General features: G+C 34.7%; 1 protein-coding gene across 2 annotated transcripts in view; it reads left to right on the forward strand.

Annotated features, from left to right (window-relative positions):
• LOC100376677 (kalirin-like) overlaps positions 1-15,846 on the forward strand; it is a 281,580-nt gene that overhangs the window by 58,886 nt on the left and 206,848 nt on the right. The window contains exons 9-13 of one of the 2 annotated variants that reach the window (XM_085496087.1): positions 7,739-7,930; positions 9,016-9,147; positions 10,417-10,464; positions 11,902-12,132; positions 12,272-12,394. In XM_085496087.1, coding sequence (XP_085352213.1) covers positions 7,739-7,930; positions 9,016-9,147; positions 10,417-10,464; positions 11,902-12,132; positions 12,272-12,394 — 726 coding nt within the window. Of the gene's footprint in view, positions 1-7,738; positions 7,931-9,015; positions 9,148-10,416; positions 10,465-11,901; positions 12,133-12,271; positions 12,395-15,846 lie in introns of those variants that run through there. The other variant, XM_085496086.1, reaches the window with a different exon arrangement.

Raw genomic sequence — 15,846 nt, forward strand, 5'->3', positions numbered from 1 at the left:
CAATAACATCAAATATAACAATAGTTTTTGACGATCAAAATATGTAATAATGATCGTGCATAACATGTAGTTTTGAAGTCGCTGATGCAATTTTGGCTGATTCTCTCTCATACATATATGTAAATGACGGGGGGGTTTGTCAAGATAAATGCAATTTTTTGCTTATGTATATTTCAATTGTGGATGTGCTTTTAATAGAACAAATATGGTACTTCCACTTCATTGTATAACAAGCCAGCCTTTCATAAAACTGATTCCAGTGAAACCATTTGTACAAACTGCATGTATGTGAATTAAAAATATTGTAAAACGAGGCGCTTGTTGGGATTTAAATCTTTCACAGTTGATAGGATAAGGGTTGTTGAAAAGATAACGCTGAAATTACAATTGAGATAAAGTAGATGATATGCAAAATAAGGCAAGAATTTAACAGATACTGACTTAATAATTGAATTGAATAAAATGCTTAGATATGTGTGATAATAGCACAGATACTCAAGTGGGACTCCTCTTAAAAGGAATGGAAGCAAAGGAACTGTCACTAAATTTGAATATGGAACTCACTGGAATCTGCTAAGGGAGGACATCGCTTTATGAACCATCTGGAAGTGAATTCTACGGTTGATTGTGATTTTAATAATGTTAATCAGTGTTACCGTATTTGCTCTGTTAGAAACGCTGTATTGAAAGCATACCAGAATCGAAAATTGCATTCACCATGTTTGCTTTATTAAAAGCGCATGTACAATAAAATATCTATAAGGCCAGACTTTTTTTATTCCTTGTTTCGTGAATTTTTATAAGGCAATTTTTTTGAGGAGGGCGAAAAATAAATAAAATTAATTCTTTTTTTCCATTAGATTTGTGTGATTCTCAAAGAATTGTTAGTGAGATCATTGATCAGAGAGAAGAAATGAAATAAAATTTTATTCCATGTATAACCTTTTTTTCTCATCTGCGCTAGACTTCGGTACTTTGATCATGATACTCCCACGAAAATGCAACTTGGATTTGTTATGCGGCAGGCAGTAAAAAAAATGAAGATTAAAATAATATTTTTTAGCACTTGCAAGCCGACGGGCACAAGAAATTACGCTGAAATAAAATTATATTTTTATTTCATTTTCGGCTCCTGTTCATTCGGCGGGTTCGCGAAACAAGGGATAATAAAAGTCTGGCCTAAATGAAAAAATATTAATTATGATCGTAGACACACCCCTTTCAGTTACTTAAATGCATGCACTAATAATAGATAAATGCAATCACACATAAACATTAAATGACTAAAACATGACAATTGTGAGGTCTATGAGCAAGTACATTCAATATTATTACAATATTAAAATAAATGTCATGTCTTGACAAATTCTTGATTATTCTCCTGGTTCCTCAAAACGTTTCTCTTGTGCTGATAGTGTAGTTTTCAGAAATCAGTTATAGGTGATGACTGCAAAAAAACAGTTGGTATTAAAATTATATTAATATTTTCCTGTTGTCATGATATGTCAAGTGATTATCCTACTATCATCTCGTTACTATAGTGTACCGGTAGTATCTACTGAGTATGAACGATTTTGTACATTTCATTGATAAGATAGGATCTAAATAGTGGTTTCACTTGTTACATTTACATGGTCACAACTCAAGACGTTAAAAAAACATATATATAAGGCTTTGTCATCGTGCTGTCAAATATCACGTTAACAAACAATGTGTTTTACATACGCTATATACGTCGTATGGGACCCATATCAAACATTACACTTAACTGTGCTCGACGGCCTTTAACAATGCTGTGTTAGAAGAAATACGTATTCAAGCTTGGTAATAGTTTTACCTTCACTATCTATGCTTTGTGCTCCTCTCTGAGTATAAAGAAACACTCTGGTTAACCAACACCTCTTACATTATAAATTCAATACTGAGATAATGCCGTACTCTTCCTATATGTGTTGTATTGTTCACATACAGTACCTGTCTTCAATAGTCGGCAGATTTCAGTAAAAAAAATTCTGTTATTAACCAACATAAGACACACAGACACATAATTCTTTTCATCTTGTTCTCTCAATAAATAGGTCTTTCTAACCTTTCAGCTGCTTTAGCAATCATCTGTATGTCAATGCTAATCTAAAAAGTCCAACCAAATTCCAGATTAACCTTTTGAACTCTAATCTCACCTTTCTCAAAATAATTTTTTTTAAAGATTTTGCTAAAGACCTGTAGCCAGTGAGAATCCATTTGGTTTATAATTACGGTATTACTAAATAATTCTAGAAGACTTTATAAAGATATGCCAAATAATTATGGCTTTTAACATAAAGCAAGAACTTCAAAATCCTCACAATATTGATACCAAGTCACTTCAAATTTGAAAAATGTTGTGAAAATTGACTTTTGATAGGTTTCGCTGCTATATTCAATAGAATACAAGAATTTACATTCCATTCTTAAAGATCTTTGACACTTACAGCAGAGGCCATTTTAATCTGGCAGCCAGAAATAGATAAAGACTGGATAACTAAATCAATGGTTTTAATGCTTGAATAAATTGAATTGCTTTGAGAAAACTGATACCGTAGATATCGCGACTTTTATGATCTTATTTATAAAGGATAATTATTACAATTTGAATGTTAATAAAATTTGAATTAAAAACAAACAACTCATGCCTGTGTTGAGACAGGAAAAATTCTGTAGAAAGGTTTTATAAGTAACGCAAATTTGAGTATGTACTGATGTCATTTGATGTCGGAAATGTAAATTCGACCCATGGGATGCTGCGCATATATCTCTTCTTTAATCTGGAATTACGTCATCAGACTGACTCAATAATTAGATGTGCTTGTTCTTTGCTCAAGGCAGAACAATGAACTAACATTTGCCCCTAAAATGCAGTTGAGTCATCGGTATTCTATGATAAAGTGGATGAAACTTCCATTGTGTGTTAATTGAACCGAGTTTGATAGAATTTTATTTCTATTGAATGTGGAACAAACTGCTAAGTGGCTATCACTATTAGTTTTGTTACAGGTATTAATATCACATTGTTTTCTGCGAATAGAAAAAAGCATTTTTTGTATTTATTGACTGCAAATAATTCCTTTTTAGATTCTAATGAATTTTTGAATTTTGTGCTACATGGAAAGGTTGAATTGAATTCTTCAGTTTTAATGCGAAAATGATATTCTATAAAAATATTCTTCATCTAATACTTGAAACTGTTTTTTGATTATGGTAACCTGCTAGTAAAATGGGTTCCTCGAAACTTCTCTGCTCATATTAGTCTGTCAGAAATTGGGTTCCATGAAACAGTTATTTAAGTTTGTAGTCTGCTAGCAAATTGGGTTCCATGAAACTGGTAACCTGCTGATAAATTGGGTTTCTTGAAACTTCTCTGCATGTAACTTATTAGTCAGTCAGAATTTGGCTTCCATGAAACTGTTGCCTCCAGAGATCATAAAGGTCTAGTGTAATTTCCTAGTAATTGAAGGGGCAAACCTGAAAGGACTATTCCATTATTATATAGGGGTGGCAAATAATTCGTTCCTCTGCAAGAAAGTCACTCAAACTCGAACAGAGCACTATGACATAGCAGCATTCCCTTTAGTAGAATTGAATATTCTGATTTGATGAATGGTGGGCTGAATCTACAATTATTTGGATGTGAGTTGTGTTTTGGTATGCCACACATGCTTAATACAACTGCATGATAAGGTAGGAGTATGTTTATGTTTTTGTTTTTAATTTGGAAAACCATCTTGGACGACTGCTATTGACAGGTGAGGAAGCAAAATATTACCTTAAAAAATAATTTTATTGGTGCTTAAATCTTGAATTATTGTTTGGTAAATAAATTGTTTGTCTTTTATTCTGTTTTTTACCGTTTTTTAGTCTGTTCTAATTGCATCTGGTAGAGTTTGGTCTGTGATCAATAATTCAATTTTTGTTTCCGTTTATTCTGCAATATTAAAGTGATACTTTGTTTTGATCAGCTAAAAATAATCTACTAAGCAATACTAAAATGAAACATTCTTATAATATTAACCCTTATAGTTGTATGTGTGTGTGGCTTTCAAGTAAACAAACTTTTTACAAATCTTTGCCAATCATGGACAATTGAAAACAATTGTAGTAGTGACCATTTTACTGGCAATGCAATTAACTTTATTACGACAAATGTAGGCCTCATGATTATTAAAATCACACCTTTTCCTTAATACTTAATTATTTGGAGATTTAATCTTTTGGATTCATAGAATGCAAATTATACTTTTATTCATGGTGTTAAAAATACCAACTCTCTTAAAAATGATGTTTAGTTAAATGGTAATGACTTATGCAAATTGGCTGGCAGGGTAGTTGTGGATTGAAGCATCACCATCCATCCGTTTCAATGATGATCTAATTTCCAGCTCAAAAAATCAGGTCGTATTTGCAGGGTAATTTACAGTTTTCCAGATGATATTTGAAACAAAAAAAAAACTATTACATTATTTGATTTTGAATTTTTGGGAATAGACCTTTAACCTAGTTTCATCTAGATTGTTGCCATGCTTTTTTCATTTTCATAACCAATATTATCAAATGCCAAAGACAACTGTAATTCCGTGAGAGAATAATTTTTTGATTTTTCATGAATTTTACAAATCTGTGGAAATCTCAATCCCTGTAATTGGGCTGTTGAATCATGGGATACTATTATTATATTTGTTCAAATCTGGCTAGTGTTTCCAATTGTCTTTTTAATCCGGTAAAAAAATAACCTGAAATGCAGTCTTACGGGTAATCGCAAATCTATGCTTTAATACAGTGAGTCACAGAGTCTTTCTCAAAATGTTATCCCTGGAAATGCTCTCAAACTATGAAATGAAATAAACATTTCTAGCGGATTACAGTATTTTGAATAGATTTGAAAGGCAGTTGTATATTTCCTGTTAAGCATATAAAAATAACCGTATTTCCACTTTATAGATGTTGTGAGCTACTAATATAAATTAATCTCCAATGAGCCCTGACTAGCTTTAGGGACAAACCATTCAATCATAGGGAGGGCTACAAAGATGTGAGGGACAGCTTTCAAAATCAATTTCTCATTCTACTTGACTAATTTCGTTATATAATCTTTAAAACATAAATACTCTCATATCACAATATAGTTAAGACCGTGTGTACCCCTCAATCCATTTTTCAAATGCTCACCCCTAGGATTTGAAATGAACTACCCCGCACTACAATCCTACCATCCACTGGGGGAATTAAAAAAAAGTCTGCTATTACCAATTGTGGCAGGTACCGGAAGTTTGTTAAAATCAGTAGAGCATTGTGTGTCAGTACTTTATTATAGTAAATGGATTTTACATACAAAGTGCAGTAGATAGTGTCATGGAATGTTTAAATACGTTACCTATGCGACTCTTGGTACAATGAGCTATATTATTGACTCGCTGTCTTGTTACCAGTATTGATAATACAATTAGTTTCCTGGTCTTTGTACACATTAATTTTTTATTCGAAACCTGTCAATCAGACTACTGTAAATGCATTAAATACTTGTATTCGCCTTGTTTCAATTTCGCTATTTTTGCTGACAATTGATATTTGCGAAATTACATCCATGCGAACATAACAAAAAAAAAACACGCTGTTTCTCTTTCAAATGCCTGAATTATCTTCAAATCGTGGCATTAAATTGCTTGGAAAATTAATCCTTTTACTTTCTTTTGATCTCTTGCACTGCAATTTGAAACAAAATTTTTTTACAAATTTTAAATTTGAATAAATGGCATTTGCACTGTATGTATCTCTCTTTCTGATAGATAGCAGGTGTTATTAGTTTTTAATTTCTTTGAACAAGGTACGTTTAACTGTTTGAAAAAAGCTGTTGTTCGTTAACAGTAGACAGGAATGCAGTAGACATTTTTTTTTTGTGATTTCAGAACCTCTTAAGACTGACTTCCTTCCCACTGCAAAGTACCGCAGTACTAGTTTTGGAGCCTTTAAGACTGACTTTGGAGCATTTGGATGTATCATAGAACATATTCTCTACCACTGTCTCCTGACTCTTGTAGTCTGTTCTACCATCTTATTTAACTTGTATATTAGTGGTCTGCACAACCTCTCCCGACTCTAGTGGTCTCCACCACTGTCCCGACTCTAGTGGTCTCCACCACTGTCCCGACTCTAGTGGTCTCCACCACTGTCCCGACTCTAGTGGTATCCACCACTGTCCCGACTCTAGTGGTATCCACCACTGTCTCCGAACTCCAGTAGTCTATTCCACCATCTTTCCTAACTTAGTGGTTTTATATGACTCCTGTGGGCTATAGCACTTATTCTCCTGACTCTAGTAGTCTATTCCACCCCCTCACTCTAGTAATTTCTAACCAAGCGAGTCATACACTTAAAAATATCACGATGAATGTTTAAAAGGAGAATTTTAATAGAAATAAAAGAAAAAAAAATGCTTTTTCACTATTAAAAGGTACATAGTATCCATCCCTCAGCACCTTAATTATTAAAGGTATTTGTCATTGCCTTGTTTGCCAGCATGTCTGTAATATTGTTAAAGAGCTGTGGTTTGTTATGGTTTTCATGTGACGTAGACAGCATGCTTAAATTCATTGTTGTTTATGAGAAATTCAAACATACTCTGCCTAGCGACCGCCGCTCGTTTTTATTGATTTCTAAGATGTTGATATGAAGTATTTTATTTGCTGTATTAGAAGTGATCTTTAATAGTCTCACACGTAAGCCAGTAATGTTTCACTTTGCAATGTACTAGTAACAGGTGTGTATAATAGATCAAATATATTACTGTAAAAGGATTAATTATTCACTGGGTTTTAATTTTGCTTATTTAGCTGACTGGAAAATGCGCTAAATTAAAACCCAGTGAATATATAAAATTTAGCATAGAACACATTATCTAAATGATAAAACCATGAATTTAAAACCCATTGAATATGCTATAACAGTCTTTGCTCTATGAGTAGTGCATGTTTTTTAAATGACAGAGGTGTATGAATAGTATGGAAAAAAAAATTATATTTGAAGCTTTATATTTTATTGATCAAGCTCACCATAAATGCAATTTTTGTCTGATGTATGCTTCTATTGAAGATGCGCTAATAGAACAAATACAGTATATACTTACCTTCACTCTCCACTTCTGCAATGCCTGCATTTTTTACAAATGTAAATATTGACATGGCCGGTTATAATTATAATTGAAATTATAGACAAATATTGAACATCTATAAACATGTTTCCGTAGAAAATAGTTTAATTTTCTTTGAATGATAATATTACAGCCGAAGTTCATTCAGGAAATTAGTAAGTGTGATCAGCAGATGTTGTTAACACCTGATGGCTTCTAATTCCTGTACAATTCATTATAAAGGGAAATTGGTAGACATACTGAGTTATTCAGTGAAACAAAGAACGTATAGACGGTTTGTCTGATTGTCAATAAATGCGATATTTTTAAATTTACGTTCAACCAAACGCAAAGAGGAAATTATTAAACATGCTTTATGGATCGCTTATTTTCCCCTCTTGAAATTTTGTGCTTTTTTAAAATTAATTACAGGAAAAATGTTCATTGGCATACTTGGGATATGTCAGCCCCACCCAGACTGACTTTTGTCAGAAACCTGTTCGATTCGTATCAGTGAGTTTTTTGACTAGTACTGTTTATTGCTCACCTACTCTCAATCTCTTTTTACTTGTATTGCAGAATGTTTACACGAATATTAATCGGATTATGTCAGTTGCGCAGAGATTAGCAGAAGCGGGTCACTACGCAAGTTACGAAATTCAACGTACTGCCAATAGACTTGGCAGAGAATGGAAAACCTTTGCTGCTGGACTGGATGAACGAAGTACACTATTAGCCATGTCTGTTACATTTCATGACAAGGCGGAGGATGTAAGTTCAATTTATTATAACATTCAAGCCTTTGAACACTGTAGTCAATTTTTGTATTAACAAAGGTTTATGGGCACTCGGAATCTTCTTAAAGGGCGGTAGTCGCGAGATATATGGGTCTCTTATAAACAAAGATGGCGACTTTGGCTGTTGCACAGATCAACAAGTACAAATAGAGATGTTACCAAGCTTTAATAGGGTATTTTTTAGGTGATTGGAAGGAATCGAAGGAGTCGCCGGCGATAATCAGTGCAAGTCACGCCCAGGTCAAACCTCATACTTGTGATTTCCATTACAAGATCACATGACAAATGACAAAACAATGTCTACAGTCATCTTAAGTCTTATTTTAATACGTGTAATTTTTACTTTATGTCAATTAGAGATGTGCTTTTAATGGAGTAAATACTGCATTTTCTTCATTTTGGCAAAAAGTATGAAAGAAGCCTACTCTATGTGGATGATACAAAATCGCTGGAGCTTAGCTGTTGGAATCATCTACTAACACGTGTCTTGGCAACACTTGAGTGATCTCATTGAAATTCTTCATGAAGCCTGATCTTCTGATAAAATATTTGCTATTTGTAAATGTAGAATTAATTTTAGATTTTGTTACAACCATTAATGTCACTTTCTTCATGGATAGCTGAAGGCAAACCTTGAATTATTTTGAAAAATTACTCTGTTATTGTTTAAAAAACATGCCAATCATCCTTGAAGAAGTAAATTAAACATCTGGAAAATATGTTTAATAAGTTGATCTTAAATGATGGGTGAATGAATTTTATTTTTCCTTCATTAGTAATAACCACTAGAGCTGAAACTATTTTATTCTCAGTAGAAATCCAGGCAGCTTTTAAAGCAGGGGAGTCGTCACCTGCACGTGCGTCAGATAGCCATAGCGTGTCATTGTTTACAAACAAGCTTCTTCTACCCATGAGCCTTTGCGTTTTAGCATGTGTTATCATCGCTTGGGACTCAATTCTCGCGCATGCATAGGTGACGACCCTCTCCCTTTAAGTATTCTGTATAATGTCTTGTTTCATGAGGTTGGATTCATTACTTTTTGCTTGTTTTTCTTGTAGTACTTATCCCATGTGTATGAATGGGTGGAGCATTGCCAAACAGGAAACATTCCTACAGAGCCACAGGACTTAGAAGAAATGTTACATGAACATGATAAACTTTATGAAGTTATCAGCCAGAGTTATTCCGATGTAAGCTATTTAATAAAAACGCTGTGGTGTCTATCACTGCAAGATTTTCTTTGACTAGTACATGTACCTTTATCTCATCTCTGTAATTCTACTGATTGGCTTATATAAAATCAAAATGCTTCTCATTGGCTAAATGAAGTCATATGATGTACACATGACTGGAATGCGACAATCTCATTGGCTGAATTCCAATTATGTGACTTACTAATTTGCATACACTAGTCATGTGAAAATGTGGCATTGTGGTTGGGATTTTCATTAATGCATGGCAATTGATAATGCCTGTAAATAGGAAATCGGGGCGTGAAACTTGGGACGCTTTAGAATATGTTGTCTTACTCTGAGTTTACGATTGTTATATGCAAATTGTACTGTTGTTAATTAAAGCAGTTGACCAAAAACTGAGTACTGACAAATTTAAAACTTTATTCAGAGCTCCTAATTACCAACAGCGTTTGACCAAAACTTTTTAATTCATGACAACTGGTGTACAGATTCCATAATTCAACGTACATAAACCGTTCATGCTTAGTGTTATTTCCATGATAACTTTGGCGTTGTTATTGACTTAGACTATGCATGGCGACTTTAGCGCATGGGTAGGTGAATGAACTGTATATTTTCCTCATTCAATTTGCATATAATACAATATAAACGTTGAGTAATTTCAATATATTGATGCGTATCTCTAGTTTTAAACCCTATGAATGCTTTCCAGTCATGGTTATGCGTAATATTGCTACGGACATTCCCAGTAATAACTGTAATGTGGCAGTCTAGCAGCACACTATAGGGTAATAAGCGCATGTTGGTGAAAATGTGGTAAAAATGTAGCCTGTGCTTATATGTTGAACCATGTCGGTTCTCTACAAGGTACTTTATTCTCTATTTTAATTTTTGGCAGTAGATTTCCATCCCATGTTCGTATAATTGCACCATGGATTCCTTTCATAAAGTCACTTCTTTTCACTGACTAAAACTGATTCTCTCTAATATTGCATAGTTGCACTCTACGACTTTTCCGGTACACCGTTCATTCCTGGTATCTGGATTGCAGTCTCACCTGGCGATTTTTGTTTCACTTTCTCTATCATCAACTTGTACCTACTCAGTACCGCACCAGACTAAATTGCTTGACTCCCTGCTTTTCCCTCTCCACTCACTCTCCGTAAATGTTTCTCCCCCCAAAAATGTCAAATTCAGTTGTTGTTGGGTCAGTTTATAAAAATGTGCTTTTCAACCTTTGAACTTTAACCCTTGACCTAACAGGTATATTACTATGGTAAAGATGTGATAGGTTTGATACAGCGACTCCAGGTACTTTTTTTCCAATAAATATTTTTTTGTTTCAGACATTTATACGAGATTATTTTTGTTTGTTTTGTTAACGTTTATTTAACATGTGTAAGGGAGAGTGGTGTCGGAAATTTGCATGCCTGTGTCGCGCATCTATCAGCGATTCTCTCACAATTTCATGAATGTTCTTCATCAAGGTCATATGTTGTGCATCATTTTGTTTTTATGCATCGCACAAGCACGTTTTGTTTTGTTTTTTTTTCGATTATTTGATTTTTTTGGTAATTATTGTTACTTGAATATCAGTTATTTCTACTTGATCCAAAATTATGCGAGATATCACAAAATAATGTATGAAATATTGGACCAAAATTATAACAAGAGAACGGATTCAGAGGGTTAAAAAAAATACTTGACGTTAACAAATCGTAGGAGGGCCATTTAATGATGGGGTTTTCAAATAATATGCAATTATGGTGAAAAGGATTGCACCTGTTTTAGGTTGGGAGTAAAAGACTGGAGGAAAAGTTTAAATATGCGGCAACCATGTATAATCTTAACCCATTTCGAAATACCATGAACTGATTAATTTTTGCTGCTATCTTTTTTTCATGATTTGATATTTCGAGTGCATTCATGACGACAAAATTCTGCAAAACTTACCGACTCACTGGATCAGTTTTGCAATTTTCCTTGACTTGTGAATTTTGTGAAATTAGTCTTAATAATCTTTAGGAGTAAAGAAATAGATGCATATGCCAAGATGTCCATGTTATCATGTTTTAGGCCTTCTTTCTTCTTTCAGTGTGTTGACTTTTATATTAATGCGCTGTTTGGTAAAAAATATTTCCCTGAATATTTATTTGAACTTGGTGTCCCTGGGCATGAGTAAAGCACTTACGTAATATAGTCGCATTTACACGTACTAGGAACAAGCTTCATGACGACAACTCTCATGTTACGTCACTACCTTTGCAGTGTTTACATATTTATACATATTAAATATAATGCATGTGTACTATATATAATCCATTTTGGTTTTGCAAGACAAAGTTTCGCCGATTTCATCGGTGAGGGAAAATGACTTAATTTTTCAACAGTAAAAATTTCACTTGGGATCCTTGAGTCACAATGACTCGCAAATTTTGACAAACATTTTCTAGCAACGAAAATGCAATGGTTTAAGGTACTGTGGATAAAGGTAACAGTTCCCTGGTGGCTGTTACAGTAATAGATTTATGTTTGAAAATCTGATTGTGAAATTTCTAAATTTCAGTTACTAATTCACACTGATCTCATAATGCTGCCCTCAGTGTTCAAATTATAAAATATATTCTTCACCACCAGAGGGTGCTATTTATATAATATTGGAGTCAAGTGTGAGAATTTCACAGGTTGATATTTGTTAGTTGATACTGAAAAAGAAAAACATTTTATTGATTTGTTTCTTTTTTGTAGGTTTGTGGAGACGGCAAAGCGTTACTTGATGCATTGCAGCAACCACTCAGTCCAAGCAGTTCAGATGACCTGACCGCCCAGGCCGACTACTCAGAATCTGCGTCCCATGTTCTCGATCTTATACATGAAGTTTTAGATCAGCATAGACAGCTTGAACAATTATGGCAAAATAAGAAGACCAAACTTCACCAGAAACTCCAGCTGTGTATTTTCCAGCAGGACGTAGCTCAGGCAAGTAAATGACGTGGACACGATTAGAATCAATAATAATAATAAACACTAAAAATAAAACATAAACATGAGAAATATTATTACAACTTTTTTATTGTAATTACTAAGCTTTATAGTAATTGTACTATTCCATTCGTAGGTGCTAAGCTGGTTAGATAATCATGGAGAAGAGTTCTTACATAAACACACAGGCGTTGGTAAATCGTTACACCGAGCGAGAGCTTTACAGAAGAGACATTCTGAGTTTGAAACTGTTGCTAAGGTAGGATGTGCGAGTATGAATGTGTCTGCACGTATGTGTGTGAGTGTGGAATCATGTGGCACAGTATGAATGTGTCTGCACGTATGTGTGTGAGTGTGGAATCATGTGGCACAGTATGAATGTGTCTGCACGTATGTGTGTGTGTGCAATCATGTGGCACAGTATGAATGTGTCTGCACGTATGTGTGTGAGTGTGGAATCATGTGGCACAGTATGAATGTGTCTGCACGTATGTGTGTGAGTGTGGAATCATGTGGCACAGTATGAATGTGTCTGCACGTATGTGTGAGTGTGGAATCATGTGGCACAGTATGAATGTGTCTGCACGTATGTGTGTGAGTGTGGAATCATGTGGCACAGTATGAATTATTCTGCACGTATGTGTGTGAGTGTGGAATCATGTGGCACAGTATGAATGTGTCTGCACGTATGTGTGTGAGTGTGGAATCATGTGGCACAGTATGAATGTGTCTGCACGTATGTGTGTGAGTGTGGAATCATGTGGCACAGTATGAATGTGTCTGCACGTATGTGTGTGAGTGTGGAATCATGTGGCACAGTATGAATGTGTCTGCACGTATGTGTGTGAGTGTGGAATCATGTGGCACAGTATGAATGTGTCTGCACGTATGTGTGTGAGTGTGGAATCATGTGGCACAGTATGAATGTGTCTGCACGTGTGTGTGTGAGTGTGGAATCTTGTGGCACAGTATGAATGTGTCTGCACGTATGTGTGTGAGTGTGGAATCATGTGGCACAGTATGAATGTGTCTGCACGTATGTGTGTGAGTGTGGAATCTTGTGGCACAGTATGAATGTGTCTGCACGTATGTGTGTGAGTGTGGAATCATGTGGCACAGTATGAATGTGTCTGCACGTATGTGTGAGTGTGGAATCATGTGGCACAGTATGAATGTGTCTGCACGTATGTGTGTGAGTGTGGAATCATGTGGCACAGTATGAATTATTCTGCACGTATGTGTGTGAGTGTGGAATCATGTGGCACAGTATGAATGTGTCTGCACGTATGTGTGTGAGTGTGGAATCATGTGGCACAGTATGAATGTGTCTGCACGTATGTGTGTGAGTGTGGAATCATGTGGCACAGTATGAATGTGTCTGCACGTATGTGTGTGAGTGTGGAATCATGTGGCACAGTATGAATGTGTCTGCACGTATGTGTGTGAGTGTGGAATCATGTGGCACAGTATGAATGTGTCTGCACGTATGTGTGTGAGTGTGGAATCATGTGGCACAGTAGGTGTAAATGTTGTTGATTGGACAGCTTATGGCGGTCGTGAACCTAAATGCTGGATTTAAACTTTGCGACATTGGTCTGAATGTACGCTTGATACATAATTTTGACTTTATGGATAGATATGCGTTGTTGACTGGAGCAAAGTCCTACTCAGTGCCATTGATCTGAAGTTTGTGATCCTTAGATGTGAGTAGCGGTTATGTTTGTTGGTTGTGTCTGCTTTCTGATATCCATTAAACGTTTGTTCTCAACGAGCTACTTCAAGAGCCAGACTGTATTTCACTTTATGTTGCTCATGCCAAGCCTGATGGAAAGTACGGTAGACATAATATAACTGCTATTAGGACTGTTAAGTACGATATATTGAAAGTGGTTGTTTTGGGGCAGTGGTTCATATACCTAGTTACCCGTCACTTTAGGATTGGGACGTAATTGATTACAGTTCTCACATAACTATGTCATATGCTACCATTAACATTAACGATACAATCAAATTTCAAATTTCTTGGTGTGTCATGTTTTTGTACTGAAAAAATAATTATTATTTTTGTAAACAGTATGCAGAGTACAAAAAATGATCTAAAAAGTTATTGTAGTTGAATGAAAACATTCTCGCAAACTGTTGTTTTTATTGCTCTTTCAGTGTTAACATTTAGCGAATGAATAATTTATTTTTGACATTTTTTCACTTCATAATTGCATCTAAGTTTCCACTGTGAACACCATAGGTATTCAGTAGTTGTGTAATAAGTTTCTAATTTCTTTGAACTGGAATCCAATTTCTAGATAAACAAACAAACATAACCTGAGTGAACTAACCCCAACTAAATGAGACAAAGGTGTAACCTGGAAAACAATGTCTGCATTGAGTACCTGTTCTTGGAGTATATTAGTGGTGCTTGTTTGAAAGTAAACTTTAAACTTTGTTATGATTGTAAAACTATTGAACACCTAGTAAATTTACAAGGGCTTTATTATTAATCACTTGTAGTGTTTGTTTCGTACTCCATGGTCGTATTGTCACACACCAGTTCAGTTTCAGATACCACCTCTCAATCGTATTTTATCGCAATTATTGCCATCTTAAGTTTCAGTTATTTTTTTCAAGCATTCTTATTCGGGCGTTGAAGTGAGAAATTGTCCGAGTACTGTTTCCTTTATAGATAGTTTTGTTTCTTTAGTGCTATATTGTAAAATCTGACAAGTGTTCTTGAATATAGATGTTTGCGTGTATTTTGTGCTTTGCTGCGCACATCGTTCCCATGTCTGTGGTAGACGATAGTGTTTGAGGTAAGCATTTGACTTTTCTAGAAATTACTTGTAGTCATTGCTAACACAGTTTTGAATAAATTACTGTATCTCTGGTTTTGACAAAGGAGTGTGCATGTATACTGCGGTTATTATCACTGCTCTTAGGTACGTGTGAACAAGTCATTCATTGTGATATTTCTTTTCTTAGTTTTTATTGCTACCTTATACTAAAATATGTTACCGGTACTCTGCATAGTAATTGTTAACCACATTCTCGGAATTAGATAAAAAATGCTCTATTTTGCTAAGGATTATTCTTTCAAACAGGCTTTTTTAGTCATTGGTAAATGCTCCTTTTTTCAGTCTGAGCAGATGTGACGATCAAGTACTGTACAATACTTTATTTTCGCTTGGAATTAATTTTAGCTATTTTGGCTGAAGGAAGATTCAGTGTAAATAAAATCCAGCAAATATACCTTTTTTCCTATATTTTACATTCAACTCATCAAAAATCAGTGAAAATAATTTCCATACAAAACACCCAAAAAAATTTTTCAACAAAAATTAATTCCAGCTAAAATAAAGTGTTTTTCGGTAATCAAGTTTTCAATTGGCATAAAGATTACGTAAAAAAAATTATGCGCCCCCTCAATGAAATCTTCCCATTTCAATCATACCATACTTTAGTTTTGAGTGGATCGAACCATTCCAAATAGGTTAGCCAGGTCACATTTCACATAAAACAAACCACATGCCAGCATTTAGCCCAACATATGCCCTCTGTGTTTTAGCCTCTCCTAAAAAAGTGTCCTCTATTCAAACTACTGAATTTAATATCTTAACTGTTTGATCTTTGACTTTGTGATATTTTCCAAATGTTTGTCGCAGTGGGTATAAATAGCTATGTATTAAGTATGGTCTATTTCGTTTACTGCTTTGAAAA

Source organism: Saccoglossus kowalevskii, chromosome 22 (assembly GCF_978046115.1).
Source record: "Saccoglossus kowalevskii chromosome 22, keSacKowa6.1, whole genome shotgun sequence".
Lineage (NCBI taxonomy): Eukaryota > Metazoa > Hemichordata > Enteropneusta > Harrimaniidae > Saccoglossus > Saccoglossus kowalevskii.